Source organism: Anopheles bellator, chromosome 2, assembly GCF_943735745.2.
Source record: "Anopheles bellator chromosome 2, idAnoBellAS_SP24_06.2, whole genome shotgun sequence".
Taxonomy (NCBI): Eukaryota; Metazoa; Arthropoda; class Insecta; order Diptera; family Culicidae; genus Anopheles; species Anopheles bellator.
In genome coordinates this window covers 80247582-80271854 of record NC_071286.1, presented here as the reverse complement: position 1 = coordinate 80271854, position 24273 = coordinate 80247582, and the positions used below count along the sequence as shown (strand labels likewise).

At 49.8% G+C, this 24273-nt stretch overlaps 1 protein-coding gene across 1 annotated transcript; it reads left to right on the top strand.

Annotated features, from left to right (window-relative positions):
- Positions 1 to 8167: 8167 nt before the first annotated feature.
- On the top strand, positions 8168 to 13628 carry LOC131211320 (larval cuticle protein A3A-like). The gene is made up of 4 exons (XM_058204739.1): positions 8168 to 8179; positions 12892 to 12972; positions 13072 to 13188; positions 13257 to 13628. The coding sequence occupies exons 1-4, from the start codon at positions 8168 to 8170 to the stop codon at positions 13626 to 13628; spliced, it is 582 nt and encodes a 193-aa protein (XP_058060722.1).
- The last annotated feature ends 10645 nt before the right edge of the window (positions 13629 to 24273 follow it).

Sequence of the window (24273 nt, the reverse complement as noted above, 5' to 3'; positions counted from 1 at the left end):
TTTCAGGCGGCCATTGTTTTGTTGCGATCCGGTGTCCAAGGACGACTGCCATCGGGTGATATCGGGCCCCGTCAGAGACCCTCGGCAGAGAAAGGATTCTTTTCCGGTGTCGCTTGGCGTGTGCTAATGCGGCCGAAGGCGTTCGTTTCGTGCTGGGAGTTGAAGCAATGCTAATGAACTGCCGAGTGGAATGGAAATATTTTTCAATCCCTCTCTGTAATTGGTCCGGGATAAGATTCACCGCCCGGAGCGAGTCACATTCCGGACGATTACCGCCGATTAGCAAATCATGGTGGAGCTGTTAATGTAAAGCAAATATTTGCCGACATCGTCAGACTCGAAACTCTGGAATTTCAATTCAACCCCTTCGCACGGCTAAAACAACCAAAGGCCACGGACAATATTTATGCTCGGATTCATTCGCAGAATCCAGCTCGCAGGGACGATGAGGATTCAGTTCCAGAGAACCGTGTCTGGCAGCTCAACTGAGCCGTGCGCTTACTCATAACTGCATCCCATAAATAAAGAAACATTGTTACTGCACCGCACGGCAAGCGCCGGGAGGACCGCGGTTCCTGATGATGAATGCCTTCCGAAGGGTGTTTTTCTAGCACCACAACCTGAACGCACAGATAACCGTGCAAAAGGGCATCCCCGGTGCCGGAACCGGAACCGGAACGGATGCACCCGGATTGCTTTCGCGTGGTCGAGCTTTTCGAGTTTTTGGACTGTGCGGGTCGACGGCGGAACTATGCGCAGTGCTTCATCCGAAGCCGTGAATGCCACCGGTCTCGAGCGCTCGAGTTGCGGTCTCTAGGGCTGCCCCACACTCACTTGTGAGCTTCTCATTAAAACCCTCTGTGACGAGCCGTGCCCGATGGAACTTGCATTTCGGTCGAGTTTGAGGCCAGAATCTAGAAGTTAGTAACGAACGAATGGCACCGGATACCGAATACGTGCCAATGGGTCGTTCGTCCTTTTTCCATCCGAAGCAAACAGAGCGGCTGCACTAAACAAACGACACTCGAGTGGCACACTCGGGTGGGTGCATTATAATTTCCCTCCAATCCTTGCGGCGTGTTGTTACATCGTTATGCTCCGAGAGCCGCGTGGCAAGTTCGTGCACTTCGGTCGTTACTACCGGGCTGACGTGCGGCCAGGCTTCGTTTGCGTTCAACTCACTGCCCTCAGTTTTGTGGGTAGCTCAAATGATTCGGTTCAGGTTTCGTCCTCGGCCCCAAGCTGTTAACCTTCCTCTGCTTGCTCTGGGCTTGGGAAAAATATTAGTTTCTGTCGCGGTAGAGTCAACACATCGATCGCCGCCGAATAGCTCGATCAGCGGGGGCTTCAAAATTACTCAGCACCGGTTGAACTTTCGATAAGCTTTTTCGGGGGGCTAATGGTGTTTAAATTTACCAAGCATCCAACGCCCCGGCCAAACGACTTTCAACTACGCCGCCACTCAAGAGACCCGGCGCTCCGAAGGGCTGAAGGTGGTGTTGAAACAGTCGACGGGGCCCCCAAGCTGGGCCCGTTGATTGATGTCGCACCCTTTCGCAGGGTGGACAATGAGGAAAACATAATTTCAATAGCTCGACCGCGCTGACCGCGCTGACCGCGAGTGATTTCGAGCGCCAAATAAAACAGATAAATGTGGGCCACGAGGGCACCCGGCGAGATCGAGGATTAAGTTGTAAGCCTAATCGATACGTGGAAGGGCCCGGCGAAAGGGCAGGGCACGTCACGCACGCACCACTCGGGTCGCGTATCTTGATGTGTCAGTTCCTTCGCTCGGTTCGTTCAATCACCGACCGACCGACAGCCGTCAGCCGAGCGGATTTTTGATTAATGTTATGCCACCACCGTGGTGGTGCATATCAGATCCGTCGCCGCGGGGTCCGATTGAATCCGTTTCAAGGATGCGTCTTGGGGTTCGTTCTTCGGAAACCGAACAGAACGGACGACTGGCTGGCGTTAATGAGATTTTCTTCGGCCGGGCCGGTCAACCGTGCCCGTGGAATGCCCGTCGGAACGTCGGAAGTATTGGAAACGTAATTGCATTTCACGTCGACTTCCAGCTAGTTGGGCATTGGCCGACCCCTCGGGGGCGGCCTCCTGGCTCCAGAGACCACCGACGTCGGAGTGATGCGATCTGACGATCTAATCATATCGCATGCATTATTTATGCTCTTGTGGAGATTGCAGATCGGTGCGGAACCGCTGCGGGCAAGGACACGAGAGTCGAAGCGAAGATGAATACTGCGGACGGAACCCCTTATTTGAATATGGTAACAACACTATTTTTAGGTTCGGAGGCGGCCAAAAAGATGTTGAAAGTAATGTCTGCCTGTCTACGTGTCCAATAGCTAACTGGGACGGTGAGGCACGTAGAACCAGACGGGTTTCCCCCTTGGATTCAATCCACGTTAAATGAAGCGAAACAAACCTTTCGTTCTGATCGCCTTCGATGCCATTAACGTCTTTTCGTAACCATCCTTTGCGCGCGAGAAGCATCGTTCGCCTGAGCGCCTTTAAGTCCAATTACGAGTTTGCACATTGCCATTCGATCCTGGCGACGGCAGCGACGTGCAGTCCTCGGGCGAATGGTTAAACATAAGGTCCCAATTAGTAGTCCCCGGCTGAATGGCAGCAATAAGCAAATGAAGCAAATAAAAATGCTGTCGCCGTCGGCGAAGGATCACAGCCGGTGCCGTTGTTCATCCTTTTTGGTCCCACGAGAGCCCCTTAATGTGTTCCCTTTTTTTTGGTTGGCTGTTGCCGGCCCAGACTTGATATTGAACCCCCGGAACGGTGTCCGGTAAATGCCCACCAATGGGGTCGGTGCAGTGAAAAATAAGAAGGCACATCCTTAAGCCCTCTTCACACCAAAATGAACGGAACGGAACGTTGCGAACGACGCGTTCTCTCATATGGCATTCTATGGGACCCTTCACACCGGCGTCGACGAAAACTTCGTACGGCGCGACGAATCTGTATGAAAAGACAACGCTCCGTTTGTGTCGCCTAAAAACTTTGGCCAAGGTTCGTATACTTGGTTTTTGGGTGAGAGGGGCGAAGTGTTGTGTTTTGACAGATTATTTGTGTTTATATTTGGAAGATCAAGACACATTGAATTTTTGGTGCGAGAATTAAAATAGTTTTATGATGAATTTGTGTTTGTATTACAAGTAATAATTAAGTTAAAATTATTTTGCATGCTTGTGATACGAAAAAAACGTCAATTGAGTAATCTTCGATTATTTTTTAACTACCCAAGATGTCTAATTGTTTTCGCCCGAACGAGAGGGCGAAAGACTTTTCCGTTGCCTGTCGCCGTCGTCGTAACCGGTGTGAAAGGTCGGAAAAAGCGTCGCGTCGAAACTTAATTAACGTTCCCTGTGTGAAGATGGCTTTAAACACTTTATTAATGGCCACCTGGTCACTTAAGCGTGCTATCGTCACGCCACGCCGGTCCGTGATAACAGATTATTTAACCTTTTTTCTCGCACGCCACACACAGTGATTTATTGTTTCGCATTTATCTGCCAGTGTCTCCGGCCAGTAGCCGACGAGAAGAAGTAGTGCGCGGGTTTTCCGACGCAACACGCAATCCGGTTCGATGCCCCGATTGCATCGCACAGTCCGAAGCCACGAAAGGAAGCGACCGCCGACGAGTGTCGATTTTTCCCACGGAAGCGCACGGCGGAATGTGGCCGATGCCACGTGAGGCACCCTTTTGGACGCCGAAGGTCGCCGCACGGGGCGACCTTCGCTCGCGAGTGACTTCAACTCGCGCGAGTCCTCCGGTCCTGGGTGCCACCTCTTCACGGCGTGGTCGTCACGTGGCCGGCGGCAGGACCGGCGGCATGTTGGGGCTGTCAGCCCCGGTCGGCGCTCGGCCCGGCCAGAGTGCAGTCGGCTGGGTGCAGCCGCCGAGAGTGACACCGAGACCTAGTTAGCGATCGAGTGGCCGTTGCATAACGCCGCCCTGCTGCCAAGAACCGATCCGTCGTGGCAGGTGACCGATCGACGCCCGCCCGGTTATGATCTGCTCGAGGCGAGGCCGGGCCGCAGATTAGCCACCGCAACCGGACCGGGCAAGGTTGCGTGTTACGGCTCTCGCTCTAAAATCTCTGCTCGAGAACAGGAAAATCCCCTTTCGAGGGGCTCTTTCGAAACCACCAACCCCAGTGACCCCCGGCGGCCACCCAGAGCAAGCCCTAATCCACCCATTCAGCCCATAATGATGATGATGGTGATGGTAACTATTTTCTCTTCATTTCGCGCACCGTCCGATCGCGGCGTCTGGCGTGTCTGGAGGTGTCAGCACCCCTACGCACGCATCAATCGCCCAGAAAGGTGTTAGAAGGCCAGAGTTCTGGGGCCCGGGATGCTCCGGGGGCGACCGAAACCGAAACCAATCAATGTGATGTGTCAGGCGGAGCTTTGCGCGGATGATTTATGAGGTGGTTTATCGAGCAACAAACAGCCGCCTCGCAGCCGCCGACGACGAGATCGACTGACGGTGGGACGGGTGTCCCAGTCGGGCAGGCTTCAAGGGGTTCCGGGGAGGTCAAACATACAAAGTATGTTTTGATCTGGCCGATTGAAATGTTTATCAAACGTTAATTGGGGTCAGGTTAATCAGTGGATCAAGCGGATTTTTCGCTGGACCGTGTCGGTTGTTTGTACGTTCTTGTGGGCAGATCTTGTTTATGGATGATTTATTCATTCGTTTACATACTTCGACGGGTCACAACGGCACTGCGTTAATTCCGAGAATTAACAAAAAAAGGGATCGTATTGCACAAACAGAATGCAGACTGAATACAAATGAGTTGCGGACGAATGAAAATGGAGCATGAATGGCAAGCAGTTGACAGGTAGCATAACTAGGGTAATATCATAATTAAAGAAGCGGCATAAGGGCCAAAATTATCTGAAAAAGATCATCCCAAAGTATTGCAAATGTATGTCTGCTCAAAGTCCTCGAAGGTAGCAACTCAATTGGGATGGATGATTTATTTGTAAAATCAAAGTAAATTTAAAATATTAATACGAAAAAAGAGATAACTTTGGGGAAAACGAAATCCATTATTTTCTCGGTAGATGGCTTTAGTGATCGATATCTCGATCATGCCGATACTTTTTTTTTGTTTTAATAATAAATGGTATGGTATGGGTATAATGGTATGATAATGGTATGGTGCATCTTACAAAAGGTCTTAAATTTCGCTCAAAAATAATGGATTTCTTCAGCCTTTTATTTTTGAGCTGGAAACGACCTTCACCGAGCGGCCCTGCTCGGCCCAATGAATATCGTCACAAACGCAACAACATATGACATCATGCCCGACCGTTCTTTCTCTCCGGGGTCGCACCCTGCGGACTGCACCACAGCAATGCGATGCATTTTGCGATGCTCGTGGCTTCAAATTTCAGCACCTCATGTTGACGAGTCAATCAACAAAGCCTGTGTGGGAAGCTGTCGCCGCGCCGTACGCACCAGGCGGCCACGTGTGCAGCGAATGTGGGACAAAAACGCCGCCAAAATCATGGGTGCAGCCAGTCACCTCTTGACAGACCTCCGCTCGGCGAACACGAGTGGGAGCTTTAAAATCGATCCATGCGACCGGGCCCCGAACCCGAGAGGACCGGCTGAGGTCGCCTGGACTGGTGCACTCTTCCAACGCAACGTGCCAAAAAAGAAACCCAGAACAGGTTACTGCCGAGCTTCACCGATCAAACGATCGTAAGCTCTTAACGCTCCGCAAGGGCTGTTAGGGATGGTTTGGGTTTTTGTTTTCTTCGGGTGACCAAAAATAGACGCGGGTCTGTCGATGGAAGGTGATGGACGGGGCCACACTCTCGTGACGGGTAAGTGGCACTCCACACGGGCGCTGCACCGTGAATAGCTTTCGTAATTGAGGCTAGGCGCCGGCCCGGCCCTTTCCCGATCGCCTAATCCAATCCAAACCCCCTGGGAGCACAGCAAAAGCTGTCCATGGTCTGACTTTTTTATTCAAAACGTATGATTTATCACCATCTCCTCGCCTGGTTCGGATTAGTGCGTTAGGTCGGGAACGGCGGATGCGATGCGAGAGCCACATTCTGCTGCTTCCGAGTGGATGGACCGACCTCGGGGCCCATGTTTACCGGTGAAGCCAACGAGATGTTAATTTCGGGCCAACAAACTTGTGGCCACTTCGTAGGCGGCTAAGCCGGGAAAGCTGCTCTTTTGGCATGCCGTAGTCACCATCTCGGGTGCCGGGTGTTCTCGGGAACGCTGCGAAATCCTCGTACCGTAACATGCGTTGCGGTGGGCCTGCTGTTAATGCGGGCCACCGAGATGTGGTTCTGGGATGTCTTGTTCGGGTCAACATGCACTGTAGCCCCCGGTACGGTTTGAACAACAGCTGAACTTGATTATCGTCGTTAGCATACGTTAAGGTTGATATTATTATTGACGCGTGAATGATGCAAACGTTTTGTGAAATCTTTACAGTTTTGCTCAAACAAATTGTTCATTATTTTAAGATCCTATTTAAACCTGTGGCAAATATTAACGGTAAGAAGTTCAAATCTTAGTTCAACTTCCTCGTGATGTTTTTCCATCACATTTCCGTGGTCAATTCATGATCCTTCCATAAAATCGACTCAGATTAATCGGCCAACACTGTGTTCGGCTGATTAAGCACCACGTGACTTGTGACTATTCGTTAAACTCAAGAAACCGCTCTGTGGCTACCTTTCCTAGTCAATAGTTGAGATAGAAGCCGAAACAAAGAATGTCTTGAAGGCTGTTCCAAAGAAGGATTTTTTGGACCGTTTCGAAAATTGGAACACATCTAGACAAAGAAGAATAAACAAAGAATCTTATAGTTATAGTCGAATTCCCGATAGTTTTTGGCCACCGTCGTATACTCAAATAATGTGTTGTATGAGTATGAGTTTGATGCTAGCTTCCACACTAGCAGCTTTGGGCGAAAAATTCTGTAACTTTCACTGAGTGAAATAGCAGTTCGTTTGTTTTTGCTTTGATTTTTCAGTTACCTTTCCTTCTCCTTCTATTGCCATCTTTGTCTAGCCAAAAACTAGCCATATTTTTGGAAAGCAAAAACAACTTGCCGAAATTTGGCTTCAACGTTCACATAGAAAAAATGCGTGAAATATTTCACGAACATAAGGCACTCAAAAGCAACTCAAACTAACTCACGGAACTCGAGCAAAAGATTAATAGTTTCTTGGTGCGCCATACATTTTCACCAAGTTTCTCATACTGTGGACCCCGGGTATAGTTTCTCTTTCTTGATCCTTTTATTTGGATGCTCCGTTTACTTATTCATTACTTACTCATTTATTTTTGCTTATCATTCGTTTTTTCTCACTCTTATCTAACCCTGGAACGCTCTCTTATCCACTTATCGCTTCGCTTTGGTTCCATTTTGCTTATTGTGCGTTAATCTGCACACTTTTAAGCTCATTTTAAGCTGCATTTCATTGCATCTCCTGGCAACTTTGTCGCCGGTCCACCGGAGAGTCCATTGGATTTGATTTATCGTTTCGTTCGCGGTCCCGATAAGCGCCCGACGCTCATCAAAGTCGCGGACAAATAATGCGTTAAGCGTGTTATTTCCCCCCCCTCGGCCCCGGCGACGACGACGACGAAGGAGTGCGTCGAAATGGAACCGCCCGATCGAAGGTTCGCCCCCGGGTTCTCCGGTTTTCTCCGGCCCTCGCTTATCGTCACGTCCCTGCGTGTCCGCCGCGTGAACTGTGAACTTGTAACCGACGCGCGGAATGCATCACCCCAGCCCCCACCCTGCCGTATGTCCCTTTCGTGACACGCGGCGAGACAGCGACATTTACACCCGACCTTCCGCAACGACGGCGACGACGACGGCCCAACAAGTCTCTCGAAAGGGAACCGGCGCAAGTTGGGCGCGATACCATTTTGTCGTGCCTTTCGGCCCTCACTCGGGTGTCTCGCTCTCTCACGCACGATCACACGATCGTTGGTGCCCTCCTTCGCAGCGCACGCACCTACATCGGGGCTATATAAAGTGCGCCGGATTGCATCGGAACGGTATCAAAGTTGAGTTTGCTTTCGGTTCATTCGGTTCAACCAGCGTGTCAGTGTGTCCACAGTTCAGTCACCGCCGCCAAGATGTTCGCAAAGGTAAAGAAGCTCTGCGGGGAGGGCCCAAGCACGCAAGGATAACGCCAGTCCGTGGAGGATAAGTTTTAGCCGGGGTTTGCTGGGTGCTTCGGTTCGCAAGGTTCAGAGCAAAGCGGAATCGGAAGCTTCCGAAAGGTTCAAGTGATGGGTAAACATAATTCGGTGTCGAAAAGTTGCGTGGTGGCGAAAGAATGGAGTTAGAAAATACCTTCCCCGTACTGGGTTGGGCGAAGAAAACAACAGGAGCAGCAGCAACGGCGCCCGGATTAAAGCACCGTAAAGGAAAGTTCAAGCGGTTGAAGCGGCAATCGGGTTGAAGAAAATCCCATTTTACACATACGATCCCACGATTAGGAGTCGGTGAACCCGGTTGTGCGAAGCTGTTTTAAAGTTTGCCAACTGGAAAACAGAAGGCCCTCGCGGGCTCCTCCATCCTTCTAGAACCGAACTCCGATGCAGATTGTTAGCATAATTAGTTATGCAAATGGATGCCAAATTAAAACGAAAGTTTACGGTTCGAAAATTCGTCGCTCACTTCATTTTCCTTCCGTGCTTTTCGCGGCAGTAGCTTAAAAGTGGCGTAGATGAAAATTACTCTACCGTGCGCTAATTAATCCGCTTTCGCTTCCCCCGTTCACTGGCCAAAGGCGAACCCTTGGTCGGCTGGCATTACTTACGCCACAGCGGCCGTCTTAGCCGTCACGGACCCTTTAAAGGGAAGCAGTGTCTTCGGGAAAAACAAATCTCCAATCTCCATGGCCCTTGAGGATATCCGATTCCGGGACCGGGAGGCGTGCTGTGAGGCGTGAATATTGCGCCAGCCACCCGACACGGATTGTGACATTCGGCGTTCGGATCGGCCAAAGCGGGATTCGATTAACGTCACCCGAGGGGACACCATTCCGCAATGTCCTTTCGCAACAGCCGCCGGGCGGGCAAGATTGGTGACATTTTTCATTTCGCAAAACCCCTGCCACCGGGCCCGAGCCCGAGTGTTTCTAAGAACGGCCTTCCGGTCGAGGACGTGCCGCGGGGAGGGCCCAAAGATCGTGGCTGATGCGCTGTCAATTGGATGCTGATTGGAATGTTGGGCAGCGCAAGAAAACAGTGGGCCGCCGGGCGCGATAACGAGCTGACACTGGCCGAGATGGCCGAAGGCGCCCCGGGGAAGTGATTTGATTCTCCACCGCCCAGGATCCACCGGGTTCCTGGCGCGATCCCACAGCAAAGTGGCAAATTTACAATTCTAACGGCGGTCTCGGCAAAACGTCAATCGATTCTGCATCCGCCTCCAGCGGTGAGGCTCTTGAAACTTTCACATCCGGCCCGGGGCGACCGGAAGCCGGCGGTCGCGGGCACACTCGGGGTGAACTTTTCCGGTGGCTTCATTAAAATTTCACCCTCTCATTACCGACGTGACGCGGTTTTCGGGGAGCGCCCCGCCCGGATGTGCTTTTAACTGCGTCAAGTTTTATGCTCGATTTTCCCGGTCGAGCCGGGGATGCAATTTTCATCGGGTTGCGGGTTGCCCTTATCCAGTGAGTAGGAATTCGATTTATTTTAAACGGTCCCGCTTACCGAACGGGGTCCGAACCGACGGTTTTCCAATTTTCTGCGCCCTGAATTATGGCCTTTCGCAAGCCCGAAACACGAAAGCTGCTGGTGAGTTCTTGGCCGGGAATAGCTTGCGAAGCACTTTTGACCCAAAAAAGGGGCCCGCTCCTGCCTGCCCGGGATGTTGGACATTAATGGATCGAAGATGTGAACATAAAAGTGCTCCGTCGGTCGGTGCTCGGTGCTCTAGGGCCACCAGCTTATGCATGACCGCGAATATCTCTCCCACCGGGCCCTGGAGATGGCTCAAGGATGGCCCCACCGGCGGAGGATGAGTTTTTGAAAGCAGGACTCCCTGTGTATGTGGGGGAAGGGGCCACTCCTAATGGACCGGCTGATGCCGATGACGATGTAACTTTAGCATCGCTATTTGCGCCATTTCACTCACTTTTTCCGGGCTTTCCGTGGCCAACGTGAAATTTTATTCACTGACCTTGGGAGAGAAGAAAAGTCGGCTCTCAATTACGGGAATTATGGCAAGACGCTAGACGCACTTCGCGCGCGGTAATGGAACTAATTTAATCAACCTCAACCACAAAGCCGGCCGGGGACCGATCGTCACCGGCACGTGTTGTTGCGGTTTTCACGGGTTGAACACGGTTCAATCATCGCCACGGCCATCATCGCATCGTGCCTCGCCTCGATTCGATTACGCCACCGTAACCCGTAAACACGCGTTCCATCAATTTTCGGGCCCATTCAGGCCGCCTTGCCCGCCAGATCTCCCTCGACGTGCCACGAGATTGTGCACGGAGCACCTTCAATTGGCCCCACCAAGGACCGGATCGATTTTGCCGCCTGTCGAGTTGGTGGTGAATTTGCCTGCCCAATCCGATTCGATTACCGCGCTTCGATCGATGCGACTTTCCGGTGCCTTTCGGGAGTCGCGCGAACGCTCTGGTTGCGGCAAATCGGTGAGGTCCTTTGAGCGCTGGGTCCCGCTTTTATCCCCGGTAATCCCCGGCACTCGTTCCGTAATCCTTTCATGACACGGTCCAGCCCGCTTTCAGCCCGCGAGTGAAGCACGGCCAAGAAAAGGCTTTCCCTTGGAAGGCCGATGATGAAAGGTGACTGTGGCCGGCCGGCGGACAAAAGGCTTGAGGAATTGTGTGAGCAATTGCGAAAATGGAGTGCCGACACAAAACCACGCACAATCCATGGCGTGGCGTGGAAAGCGCGATTGGAAAATCGCTGAAGTCCGCGTGGAGCGAGTGGAAATTCAATCGCCACCGCTCGGGTATCGGCTGATGAGTTTCCCTTTCACCGATCTTCGCCCGAAGTCCGAGTGCCAAGCCTCGCTGCATAATGCGTAATCGAAATTAATGCTAATGATATGATTTTCATTTTCCACGGACGCGCGAACGGAGCGGATGGAAAACGGTTCGGTTCGCGTCCCGCAAACGGAAATCGCTGTTTGCTTCCAGAATTTAATTACCAGCACGTTCGGTGGAGGATGAAAGAGAAAAAAATCATAAATCCACCGAACAAACACCACCGGCCCGTGAGCGGTCCCGAGACCGGGTCCTGTGCTTTCGGACTTCGAAGGCTACTGAAACGAAGAAAAAAAACGGCGCACGTAGAAAAAGAAGAAACATCAGGCCAAAGCTCAGGGGGAACCCTCGGAATGCCATTAACACGATGGTTAAATATTTGTGCGGGTCTCGCGTCGGACGAAGGACCAATTCGGTCGCCATTTTTTACTCGCCCGGTCCGGAGCGCGATGATTCGCGTCGTGGGCACGCTTCGGTGCATGTAATCCTCGCTTTGAAATGCGAAATGTTTTCCATTCATCATTCCCCGGTGTGTTAGATCGCCCTGGCCGCTGTTTGTGTTTCGGTTTTGTAGGTTTGCGACAGAAAACATTCGTTGTTTGCGACACTTTCCGGAATCCGGGCACGTAAAATAACTGTTTTAAAGCTGCTTAATTGAAGAGCGATTGGGACAGAAACCATTCCCTAGGGCCCTCAGCCCGAAGACCAACAAGTGGGGGGGTCAGTCGACACAAAAAGAGGGGGTTGGCCATCTCGAGCGCAAAGTTGGTTGGACTTTTTGATGAGTTTTGTTCCTCTTCAATGAACGCTTCCATCGACGAAATCCCAAACCCGCGGGGAGTGATGCACGAGGAACTCGAGGTACCTTGTCCTTCTTTCGCCCGGGCGACACTCCTGCGATTCTTCGAGAATTGCTTATTGCAGTTTTACTGAATTTTGGCCAGAGCTGAGCAGAAGCAGTCATTAGTTCCGAAAGGTGACTTACAACGGCCACCGGCTTCCCGTTTGGGCGCTGCAAACTGTTTCGCTAAAAACCCTTCGGCCTTTCTGAAGCCCTTAAACAGCCCGCTCGGAAAAAAGAGGGCCACATAAATCTGTCGGCCGATTGAGCTGTTTAGCCGTAGTTGGCCTTAGAGAACGCCGCATCAGGCCGGCTGGTAATCTGTTGGGAAGAATCTCAACAAATTAAGCGCGAAAGGAATTTAACAAATAACTTTCCCGCTTTTCCGGGGCATCTTTTTAAAGCCGTCGTTCACCCAAACCGGGGTGGCCAGAGCCCTTAAGCCAGAGAGAGAGGAGATTAACGAACGAAGTTTCGATGTTTGCTCAATAAACAATCGCGCAGTTTCCAAGAAAAATCCAGCCAGTGGCCACCGTGGCCAAGGGTCGCCGATTGCGAGTCCTTTCATTGGCTTCGAGCCGACCGTACCCGGTGCGGCCAACAACGTGTTGCGCCACGTGCTTTTCTTCGCCATTTTTTGTGAAAGGAGCAAATTGTTTTGCGGCTGTTACGTGGCGCTTGTTTGGGCACGACCACAATATCAATTCAAGCAACGTAACGTCCCTCCTGAGCGTCTCAAGGCAATCGGAACCCGGTGAAACGCCGGGGCCAATGCCGATTCGATTGTTTGGGTTCGTCCTTTCAAAAAGCTTCTCGAAACGGGACCCGAGAAGCTGCTGAGAAGCTTCAATTTTCGTGCGACGATACTTTAAAGTTAAACCGTCGGCACTGGCCATAATCCTGGGCTGTGGCCGGATGTCTGATCCAACAAACTGTCACCGGAAAACGGGACACTTTAATCGAATCGAATCCTTCTTCGACTCCAGGTATTCGTCCTGCTGGCCGCCGTCGCCGTCGGAGTAAACTCGGTCGCCATCGGTGTGGCCGCCCCGGCTACCCTCGTCAAGGTGAGTCGGCCGTCCCGAGCGGTGAAAGTTTTAATTAATCGACGCCACTTTTGAAATGTTTTTTTCCCAAATCCGGTGCCACTTCCGGTTTCGGAGCAGACCGAGGAGTACGATGCCCATCCGCAGTACAGCTTCAGCTACGATGTCCAGGACTCGCTGACCGGGGACAACAAGCAGCAGCACGAGACGCGCGACGGTGACGTTGTGCAGGGTCAGGTAAGTTGGTTCGGGAGGGGTGACCCCAGCTTGTCCTCTACCCCGCTCTGTCCTCGTCCCTACTCCAGTACTCGCTGGTGGAGCCGGACGGTACTCGTCGCACGGTCGACTACACCGCCGATCCTGTGAACGGATTCAACGCCGTCGTGAGCAAGACCGCCGACGCTGCCGTGGTGAAGACGGTCGCGGCCGCCCCGCTCGCCACCGCCGTCGTGGCCCACCACGCTCCGGCCCTGGCCGTGGCCCATGCTCCGGTTGCCTACCATGCCCCGGCCGCCGCCGTCGCTTACCACCACGCACCGGCCGTCGCCGTGGCCCATGCCCCACTCGCTTACCACGCCCCGGCTGCCTACCACGCCCCGGCCACCTACGTGTCGCACGCCCCGGCCGCCTACGTGTCGCACGCGCCGGTCCTGTCGCACGCCCTGTACCACCACTAAGGACCCGCTCAGGCCAACTACTAACGCACGACGCAGCCAAGGACTCAGAAAGCACGCACGCAGCCTCCGGAGATCCGGACCAGCGGACGCCCGGACGGAGGGAACCACATCCGGCCGGCCGTCCATTCGACTTTGTATTCAGTATTGTTTAATTGTATTGTGTAGTGTGTATTGTGGAGTGTGCAGTATTAAGGATGCGTCCATCTGCTTTCCCCTTTCACACGCTCCTCTAGTGTACTGCCCCTTATACCCTTATAGACACCGAGTTCCCTCGAGTTCTCGTCCCTGCCCCACTTCTCTCTTTCTCTCTCTCTCTCTCTCTATCGTTTGTTTTGTTTTTGCGACGGAATAAAGCACTTTTGCCATTTAGAGATTCGATATCCAGGGGCCCGGTGTACGCGACCCCGGACCCGGGAAACTCGATCGAGATAAACCGAACGTGTGGCACTTTCTCTGTCCAAATCTTCCGGAATCCGAAACTGCGAAACTCGAGCTTTCGTTGCAGTGCGCCTAAAGGTATGCAATGGCGAGTGCAGAAAAATCAAGTGTGACAGGAGCACACATAGTTTGGCCCTTAGCTCCATCGAATGGTTGGCAACGCTTCGAAACAGGATGCAATGCTCTCCGGATCCCTCCGGAGTTCGAAGAAGTTCATGTCAAGTCAAGTGAAGCCTTATTTGCTTGCTCCACTTCGGCCGCTCTTTGAGTGCTCTCAGTAAAAGCAAACTATGGACGACAAAGTCGACATCGATTCGGGCTCTCTTTCGTTGCCCCACTTTCTCTTAACTTCCCGGCAGTTCCCTCATCGTTGGAAGCGATCCAATCAGAGATCAATTTTTCAACACTTTCATTAGAAGAGAATTCTTTTTGGCTGTCCGGGTCTGCGTCCTAGTCTTCCAAAATCACGATGACGATGTCTTTTAGGGGCACTTTTCTTCAAATTGAAGTAATGAAGAAGTTCTCTCCGCAAAACGTCAAATCGCTCAGCTTAACTCCGGAGACTTCTCCATCGCGAGGAGAAAGCATGTGCGAACAATGTGTTGACTCTAGAACAAAACTATCGCCTGCCTTATCGAGGGTTCTAATTTGACGCCGTTTCGGTAACAGTCACTTCACAATTGGAAGCACTTCGCTTAAATTGTATCGTTTGCCCGAAGAAACATCGGACAAGATGTTCCCATAAAACCAAAACCCATCATCATCATTACGCCGGAAAGTGCGATGCATTTTGTATGATCCGACCAGCACTCCGACCGGCACTCTGACCGGCCCTCCAGTCTGTCGTTTACGGCTTTTATACGGCAGGGGAGATACTTAATTTTTATGCCTTTAATCTCCGTCCAGCCGACCCCATTCCCATACCGCGCGTTGCCTTTCCCTTTCAACCGGACCGACCGCCGTTTGCCGGTCACTGTTCATTTTGTTTTTTGTTGACGATCCCTGCAGCAGCGGGAAAGCTACGACTGCAACACAAAATTGCATTTTCCCAGCCAACCGCAGCACTCGACGGGATGGAGGAAGAAAAAACAAAACACCGGGAAAACCTCTCGCCGGACCGGACGGAGGATCAACACCGGGGAAAGTTGTAAAACTATTTTACAATTATCTTTCGTCCACAGCACCGCCCCAACGGAGCGCATTACGAGCACGCTATAAACTCTGTTTAGTGTCCCTGTCTGCCTCACCCGGGAACCCCCCTCCGTCACCACGTCCCCGGGCGGTTCACGGAGGGCGGTGAATTCGATAAGGATAATTTCTTGGGGCACAGTTGCGTAGAAGGAGCTCGGCCACCGGGTTGGTTGGGCCGGATTATGGAACTATTCGCAATTACGCGGTGGGCAATGCGAAGCCGAATTACGCCCGGAATCCTTTCGTTACCGGAGCCCGGTGAGGGCCGTAAACTCCGGTACACGACGATAGCGAATCCGTGCGGTTGTTGCTCAAACATTCGTGCGATTTTCGCAGGAACTCGCAAGGAGCGCCTCGGGGAAGGAATTGGAATCGAAGAAAAGGATAAAAACTTGGGCTTGGGTCGACTCTCACCGGTCAACACACAGCTCACCGGTCGACATATGGTTGGGAAACAGGATTCCCAGTGGCGAAAGCTGCCACCTGCAAAACCCGGAACGCTTACTTCTCAACCCCCCACACGGCCACGACCATGGCCCCCCCTGGCCAGTAAATAAGCTTACCTAATCGGGGAGTGGTTGTGATCGGTGTTTCAATTTGAAAATAAATCCATTTTCAACCAGCTGGGGTCCGACCGCAGGCAGACGGGAGCGGTGGGAATCTTCATCCGGGACCGGTGCCAAGAAGCGAGGGGAAACCGACGGTCAACAAAAAAACAACGGGGACACGATGGAGGGCTTTGGCCGTTTAGCACGGGTGGGATTATTTTATGCTCCTTCCACGAAACACTTGCCGATCTGCCGGGGGCCAGCACCTAATCCGTTGGCTTACACTCGAAGCTGGACCTTGGAACACAGCGCTCTGGGGTGCGCTTACTGCCTGTGTTTGATCAGCAATTTGTCGTGGTGCACTTACACTGCAATCCTGGCCCCTCCAGCGGAGCGGTTCCGCGCGCTACTCGGAAACCGAAGGATGCAACCAGCTCACTGTCAGCTGACTTTCCGCACACAGACTGCACCGATGCTTGCCGATCCTTCACCCAACACAGCCGGAGAGTGGTGTGCATGCACACAATATTTGGCCACAGGTCTAGGTACACGTTTTATTAATAAATTTGGTATGCATTAAAATATACTTGTTGCCGACACTGCACTCACTTCAAACGAGGCGTGGAGGCGCCCGGTTAGCTATGACTCCTTCGACGGGCTGATCCTGCTTCGAGTGTTTGAGAAGCTACACACTGTTGGAAACATAGTTCAATGGAAACGTTCAAGGTCAAGCGAACGACCAAGTGCGCCAACTACTGAAAGCATGCGGCAGACGCATCCACCATTGTTCTTTGCATTCTGGCAACTGATTTTGATAAAAAAAAGGTACGAATTTTTAACAGCATTCTTTGGACCTTTTGCAAAGCAAGGCAGAAAAGCTGATGTCAAGAATTCAAAAAGAGTCCTTAAGGTTTCTAGAAACCCAAAAGCCACGAGATGTGATTCGATTTCTTCCGCAACATAAGAGCGCAAAGTTGGGGACGTTGAGGACCCGTTCCGTGAAATGATAGATTCCACCACAGCACAAGCATTCCCCCTGCTCGAAAGGAGTCCGTATCTGAGGGGGTTTAAAACCGCAGCACCCTGTCCTGTCCGTTCCCTGCTTCTCCAAATAGGAAAGTCAGCAGGTCGGTACCGCTACAATTTACCGACCGGAAATCCGTTTTCCGTCCCGAGAAGCGAAAGCGAGATTTCGCTGCCGGTAAAAGTATCGCACAATCGGCAAGGACCTGCTTGGTGAATGGTGGTGGGCCAGCTGTGACCAACGAGGCCACGAAAGAGGACGTCACTCCCAAGGTTCACACTTTATTACATTTTGAAAAGCCAACCACCGTTTTCGGGCGGGGTGATGAATAACTTTATCCAACTCCACGATTAAATACCGTTCACCGCCGTGGCGTGACCGTGGCGCCAAAGTAACGTTGTTCGCGTGTCCTAGCTGCACACACTCACGCACACCGCGTGCACAGAGCGGGTCTCTGGAAAGCCGAGCTCGTGCCCGAAACTCCTACCGACAGGTTACGCAGCCGAGTGCCAACTGGCATCGGGGCGCCGAGTGAAAATCAGGCTCCGACCAGAAGAGAAGAAAATCCTTCACCACCGTTGGGTTTGCCGAAGCCAGCACCGAATGCACGAACATCCCGGAGATTCGCATTCCCGCCCGTGTCCTCCGAAGGACCTTTTCGGGAGCTGTCTCGCCGTCGCAGGTAGTGACGCGGGAAGGAACCTGCCTCGAGATGGGTTAGAAAGTGGACGAGAAATACCACCACGAGTCCTCCAAAGCAATCGCCCTGGGAAGCATTTCCTTCGACGCGTGAGAGTGAGACACACCAGCCGGTTAGCATAATTTAAGGTAAACATTTTCTCCCTCGTCGCTGGGGCCAGGGCAAGAGACTGGAACACCTGCCAGCTGGTGAGGCGAGAATTTTCTCAATTTCCACCCCCATCCGGCAGCAGCTCTCTCTCTCTCTCGGTTATGCGCGTCAACCGCTTCTCACTCGCTCCGAGCTCTCACGATTCACGCTCACGCTGGCTGGCTTCATGGGCTCCCTGGTTGCCTAGCAATGGAGACGCGCCGTTATCCCGCTGCACAGCTGATCGGCGAGGAGAAAGCGCACACCGTCGACCGTCGAAGAAAGCGAACAAAGTATTTAGCAACAAATTAATTTTATTTATATAATATTTATATATAAATTATCATGTTTTAGTGTGTTTTCTGCTGTTCTTGCTTCACCGTTTGCTTCGTCGCTATCGCTAGAACTTACATTTTCTCACTGGGTTTTCTCTTTCTTTCTGCTTTCTGCTTGTTGCTTCACTGGAACTCTTGGGTTTTCTTTGTCGTCGTTTTTTTTTTTCGCTCATATTTGTGTCATTTTTCTATTTTTTTCCCCCATCGGGTTTTCACTATGCAGTTATGCTTATGGTACGTACTCGGGTTTCTCGAAATCTCGTTTTTTTTCATTTTGTATCCGATTCTTCCGTTATTTGGTTTGTTGTTTGCTTTTCTTTTGTGATTGATTTGTTCCTCCAAACGCGATTCGCGCGATTTTGTTCGCCACCTTCCACGATCCTTTCCATTCCCACTTTCGTTCTCTATAAGTAATTGTGCTGAGTTTGCTACCAAAGTTTGCCAAAAATTATTTTACATTGTCCGAAATTTATGTGTTCCGCCGCTCCCGCCGCTGTGGCCCCGCACCGCATGCGACTTCCCTCGGTGAGGGAATCCATTCCCGGGCCCCTACGCGCCACCTTGCTGTCGGGACCACGGCCTCGCGGCCTTAAAACATACACACAAAACTAAGATTTAGATTAATCCAAAGATGTGAATTTTGCTTGAAATTTACATACAACCCTACACTCCTAAACACGCTGCACCGCTGACTTTCACGCTGGCGCCATTATTTGTTTTTTTTTTGTTATTTGAATAGATTTTCCATTGTGTTTTCGATAGCATCTAAATAAGTTTACTTGTCGTCGTTTTTTTCCTCCGACTGATTCGGACGCACCCGAAAAACGTAATTTTATAAAGTAGAATAATTCGTATAAGCTTCCAAAGACATTAATTTTGAGTTTGCATCAATGTTACGAAACGCAATGCGTACAGCGCTGCTCCGAAGCCGAACAAAACTGGTTGGTAAATCAGATTCATTCTATTGGTGTGCCAACGACGTGACGTGCACGTGTTTTATCTGTTTCGTCTCGGACACCGCCTTTGCGTTTGGTCTGTTTGTGGCTGTGATCGGTTTGGTAATTGTTTGTGTTGCGTGTTTCTTACTCTTCCGGCCCAGTGTCCTGACCCACCTCCGTCAGTTTCGCTTTTCTTCACCGTTTAATTTAATTACATTGTATTTAAAATCACAGATATAATCTATTATTTAATAATAATTCACTTTCACAGCTGTTGGAACAGTTGGTTTGTTTCGGTAGGGAAAAATAAAATAAATAAATGGAAAAATGAACCCAAAATCGTACCCAACCGCTCGAAGCGTTGCTTTGCGGATAATCTTGCAAAGGTTGTAGTCTTGGATAAGTGTTTTTTTCGAGCACATTCGAGCTGTTTCATTCGAACGTTCGAGCAGTGTGCGTTTCGAACTCAACCGGAAACAACGGAAGGATTAACCGAAACAAGGAAAGATGGGAAGGAAAGCAGACGTTTCAACGTTTCTCTTCGCAGCCACGATCATCACCATTGCGCCTTGCCGGCCACGGCACGCCACATCTTGTTTGCGGTTTGATTACATTTCGTTTACATTTCAACGTAAGGCCCGAGCTGAGGTACTCCAATATGAAATATATTGTTTACGTGTCGTATACGGAGAAAAGTTGAGTATACTTCTTGATTCGGTATTCCAGCGATGCCGCGTGGTGATGTCGCGCTTTTTGTATCGCCTGTCCTCAACGCCAACGTTCGCCACTCACGTGGACCATTGGTTGTTCTTTGCGCAGAGGCGGCAAACGAAACAAAAACGGGTTGCGAAGGAAGGAAGGAAAAGGAAGAAAACCCAGAGATGTGCAACAAAACACATCTCAAACAAAACGAACCAACCGTGAGTCGTATAAGCATTCGAACAAAGTAAACTCTCTCTCCTTCTCTCTCTCTCTCTCTCTCTCAGCTTGTACTTCAACTGATAAGCATTGATAACATAACCTTCTGGGCTGAGGGTAGTGCGTATATGGTTTTCGTATCGTTCGTGCCGCCAACACGCATGTTACGCATTCACGACCGTGAGTGGTAGAATCTCTCTACGGTTTTTGTAAAAATAGTATCCAGACGCCAGGCAGACGCCGCAAGGTCCGACGTCCTTGCCCGTGGGTCCGTGCGTCGATCACGGTATAAGTTCTTCATGTTTACGTAACCAAAATGTGATGTTGCTTCGCTAGTTAACAAACAAAACGATGGATGATATCGTCGATCTCGATGCTCCCCGATCGGGAGCATCCGTTCACGCGGTCTGTGTTATGGTATAGTTACAAAACACATCAGCATGATTAGATGGTGGATAGTGGCCAAACGCTTCTTGTTGCTACCGATTGCCGAAAATAAAGTTACAATGTTTTTCCCCTTTTTTCTTTTCGATCGATTTTGCTGTGATTTTGGTTTCCGGCTTCCCGAAACTAGCTTAACTATTTTCTGTTACCTTTATTCAGTTTCCCTAACCCGTTGTGGCTCACCTTGTTCCGTGTGTACAAGAGGGTTTTTTGCGCGAGAGCGTTTCTCCGGATGGCCCGATTGTGGGTCATTTTCTTGATTTCCTCTATCCAAAATGTCTTGTAGCAACTAAACACCTGTCTACTAATTGTCCGAAATGTCTAAATATTACATCTTACGTATGTTTTCCCCGTTTCTGCAACAGTCGTCTACCTTATCTGCTCACCATTCTCATCTCCATTCCTCCAATTCACATGCACGTACCACGCGCTGTTTAGCTACGATTTGACTTGTTTTTCCTCCGTTTTGCATTGCTGAGTCGGGACGTTGATCGGTTTAGTTCGGTTCTTATTTCCTGCTCATCGGTTCCTCACGTAAAAGTTACATTTTTCCACGATCCTCTCGGTTGCCGCTTTCAAACACCCATCACCCATCGTATCACTCTCGGCCCGTGACGGTACAGCTCGATAAGGTAAATTTGTTCAATTACATTAGCTTACATACAAGGTAAATGTACTTTGTCGGTTTACTCTCTTACAGGTTCGTTTGTCTAGTCCCTTCAGCAGTTCCACCAAAAACGGTCGCTATATCTGATTTATGTTCTGAAATATTTTTTGCTTGCTTTTGCTTCCTCTTTAATAGTTTGCATCTCGTTTTCTCGTTTTGTTTACTTTTGTTTAACCGCTAATGTTTCTTTCCTTAATTTGAACCCTGAAATTTTGTACTTCCGAAAACGCGTGTGTATGTTTGTTTGATTTTGAACTGACATCACTTCTCCGTCCGTCCGTCCGTCCGTCCATCCGTCCGTCCGCAGGTGAGAGAGTCGTAGGTGTGAAAAAGAGCGAGAGAGCGAGACAGATTGCATGAAAGTGGTTGAAAGTTGGAGTTGCCGGTTGCCGGAGTTGATGGTCTGCCGGTAGCTTTTGAATTAGTTTTCACCCGCTGCCTCTCGGCGTAATCGGCTGGGTCATTTGTGTCCTTTTATCTTAGCATACTGCCGATTAGTTCGTACTCCTTTGTCGGTCTCTCTCTCTCTCAGTGTGTAGGGTCTGGTTTTGTATTTTGTTTCCTAGACAAGTTTGTACTCTTTTATTCGATTTTGGTGCCATAGAAAGTGCGGCACTTTCGTTTCGTTTGCTCGTCATCAGTTATTGCCGCCACCGGCCGCTTGTACGTGTTCAGTGTGTGTTTTTTTGGGAAAAATTAACCATTACATGAGGAAAACTGGTACGAGGGTGTCAACCTAAGGGTTGCTTGAGTGAGATGGAAGCGCAGTGGGAGTCCCAATCTCACGGCTAAAACAATCGTCGTCTAGAGTGCACGGCGGGTGGGACTTCTCTGAAACTGCGGTACCAACTGTGGAAGCTGCTGCTTGCTACCTTGCTAATCGAATCGGTGGCCCACTGGCTGCCAGCCATTTGTGTTTGTGCTCCTGATTGCTCATGTTTTAAACTACACCAAAACATCTAGGGAATAATTTGTAGTACAGTTCGTTTGATGCTTCTAATTTGCTGCCTCTGCTTTACACTTTAAATTTTCACTCCACTCTTCAAACATGTGGCTTCTGTTTGTTTTTGTGTGTCTGTGCCCTTTTTCCTTTCAAATACACACGAAGATGCGAATTTTGAATTTTTCCACCCCTTTTCTCGTTAATGATAGTTTCTAAAAGTATGTAGTTATACCTCAGCTATGATTCTTATGTTACTCTGCCTTCAATCTGGTATACCGTACGAATTTTGAACTATTCACCATCAAATCTGCGCCTTTGCTGCAAACCTCTGGGCAGCAACGCGTGGTGCCTGTGGGCAGTTTTGTATTTGAAACGGAAATAAATATTACTCTGATCGTATCTCTTGAAGTGTATAGTCGTTCGTCACCGAGCTAGCGGGTTCCCAGTCGGTTCGGATTGATCGATTCGTATTTTCTGCAGCGCAGTAGATGATTTCTTCTATGAAGGGGCCTCCAACCGTGTGTGACTGTCCTACCCTGTTCCGTCGGCTCCACCAGCCATGAATTATCGGGCGGAACTTGTGTCACCAGGGTCCGTGCTGTTTGTGGTTCGCTACGTTCACACACGATGTACTTCTTTTTCACAGTTAAATACCTAAGTGCCTAAAAGTTTCGCCCACTAATATAGATACAAATTAAAAGTTTAATCCAAAATTGCACCTCGCTCCCGCACACTGTTGTATGTTTTTAATGTGTCTTAAGAGTAGACATGTATTCATTTCCTCCTTACGATACGTTCCGCTCTTCGGAAGCACGTGTCAGTGCCTGATCTCTAGTCATTATTCTTCCATTTATAGTTCCGCGCTACTTTTACACCTAAATGCCGGCTATCCTTGCTGTACTTTCGCCTTTCTGTTCGATCGAGTAAGAGACGTGCCGAAGACTTACTCACTTTATACGGTTAATATTTATGTGTTTGTTCTCTAAAGATAATTTTTTTGTGTTGCAATCTTGCCTGGTATATCATTGGTATTATGTTTGTTTTAGCATCGTACACTCTGCATCTTCTGGCCCCAAGCCAAATCCGTTCTCCACCGTACCCGGCTCGGTACATCTTCCTTTCCCTGACGCGCGCTTATTTGTCAATTTGGTTTTCCCCCGTCAGCTGATTATTCGCCGGTCGGTAGTTGTGTAATCCACTCATCGGCGATCTTATGGCACGACATTGATCGCCTTTGAAGATCTGCTCTCCGTCAATGAGGGTCTTAACTTAGTAGATGAAAGGAAACAGTAGCTCCAGGGCCACCAAAAAGATGCAAAGAAGAATCTTGTTGAACACCAGGCGTATGTTGTCACATCAATCTTTGGACGGTTTGCACTGCTCCGCTTGTTAGCAACATAAATGCCCTATGCACACTGTCCATACCCATGTAAGACCGTCTTTTTCGAGGATTTCCATCACACGTGAGATACAAGTTGTCAAGCATCGCCAGAAAGTGACTGAAAATGTTCCAACAGATTATCGACTGAAAGCAAATAAATAAGGGAAGTTGAAAAGTAAGGCCAAAAGAAGAAAAAAGAAGCAAAAATAAAAGCAACAAAGCGTAACATACCTTCCAAAGCAACCTGAAAGAAAACCCACATTTGCTGTCTAATAAAAAAATAAAAACAATAATACAAACGAAATAATACGAAAAATTGAGTTTTATTCATTTTCAGCTGTTTTGATAATTCTGTTTTCCTTGCATTACGTTATAAGAACTAAATCGATATCATTTTAACATTATTGTACAACGAAAAACGTGTCCCCCCTTTTTTAGCTGTTGTAGGCGTCGTTTTCTCTGTGTCTTGTTTGTCCTTTAGTCCCTTTGTCCTTTTTTACAGTTAAACACATTTTTATATCAGATGCTTACTGATTTACGCTTACGCTTGACGTACAACAAAACATAATACACTTAAAAGCTAAGGCGAACTAAATCCGAACCTAAGCCAACTTTAGACAACTTAAAACACACTTCCATAATCATCCAAGAGACAGTTACGCCAGGCTACGTGTAAGTTTACGCTGGTTCTATGTTTACGGTGACCCCGAGGGGTCCCAATCCGCGGCCGGTAGCCGGTCGCGCATTTTGGAGGTATTGGTTGAAATTTGTTTCGCTCTGAACCATTCGCCATTTGTCGGAAACCAAAACATTCCGTACTTAGCAGACAAACCGGTTGGCGGTTGGCGGGATTGAGGTTGACGGTTCGTTTCCACGGCTCTTAGTCGCTACTTTTTACAAGTCAGCTCCGTCGCTAGTCGCTAAAATCTTAAACCATGTTCACCTTCCATGAAGCACCTCCATCCATCCATTGTATAGTATGGTAGCGG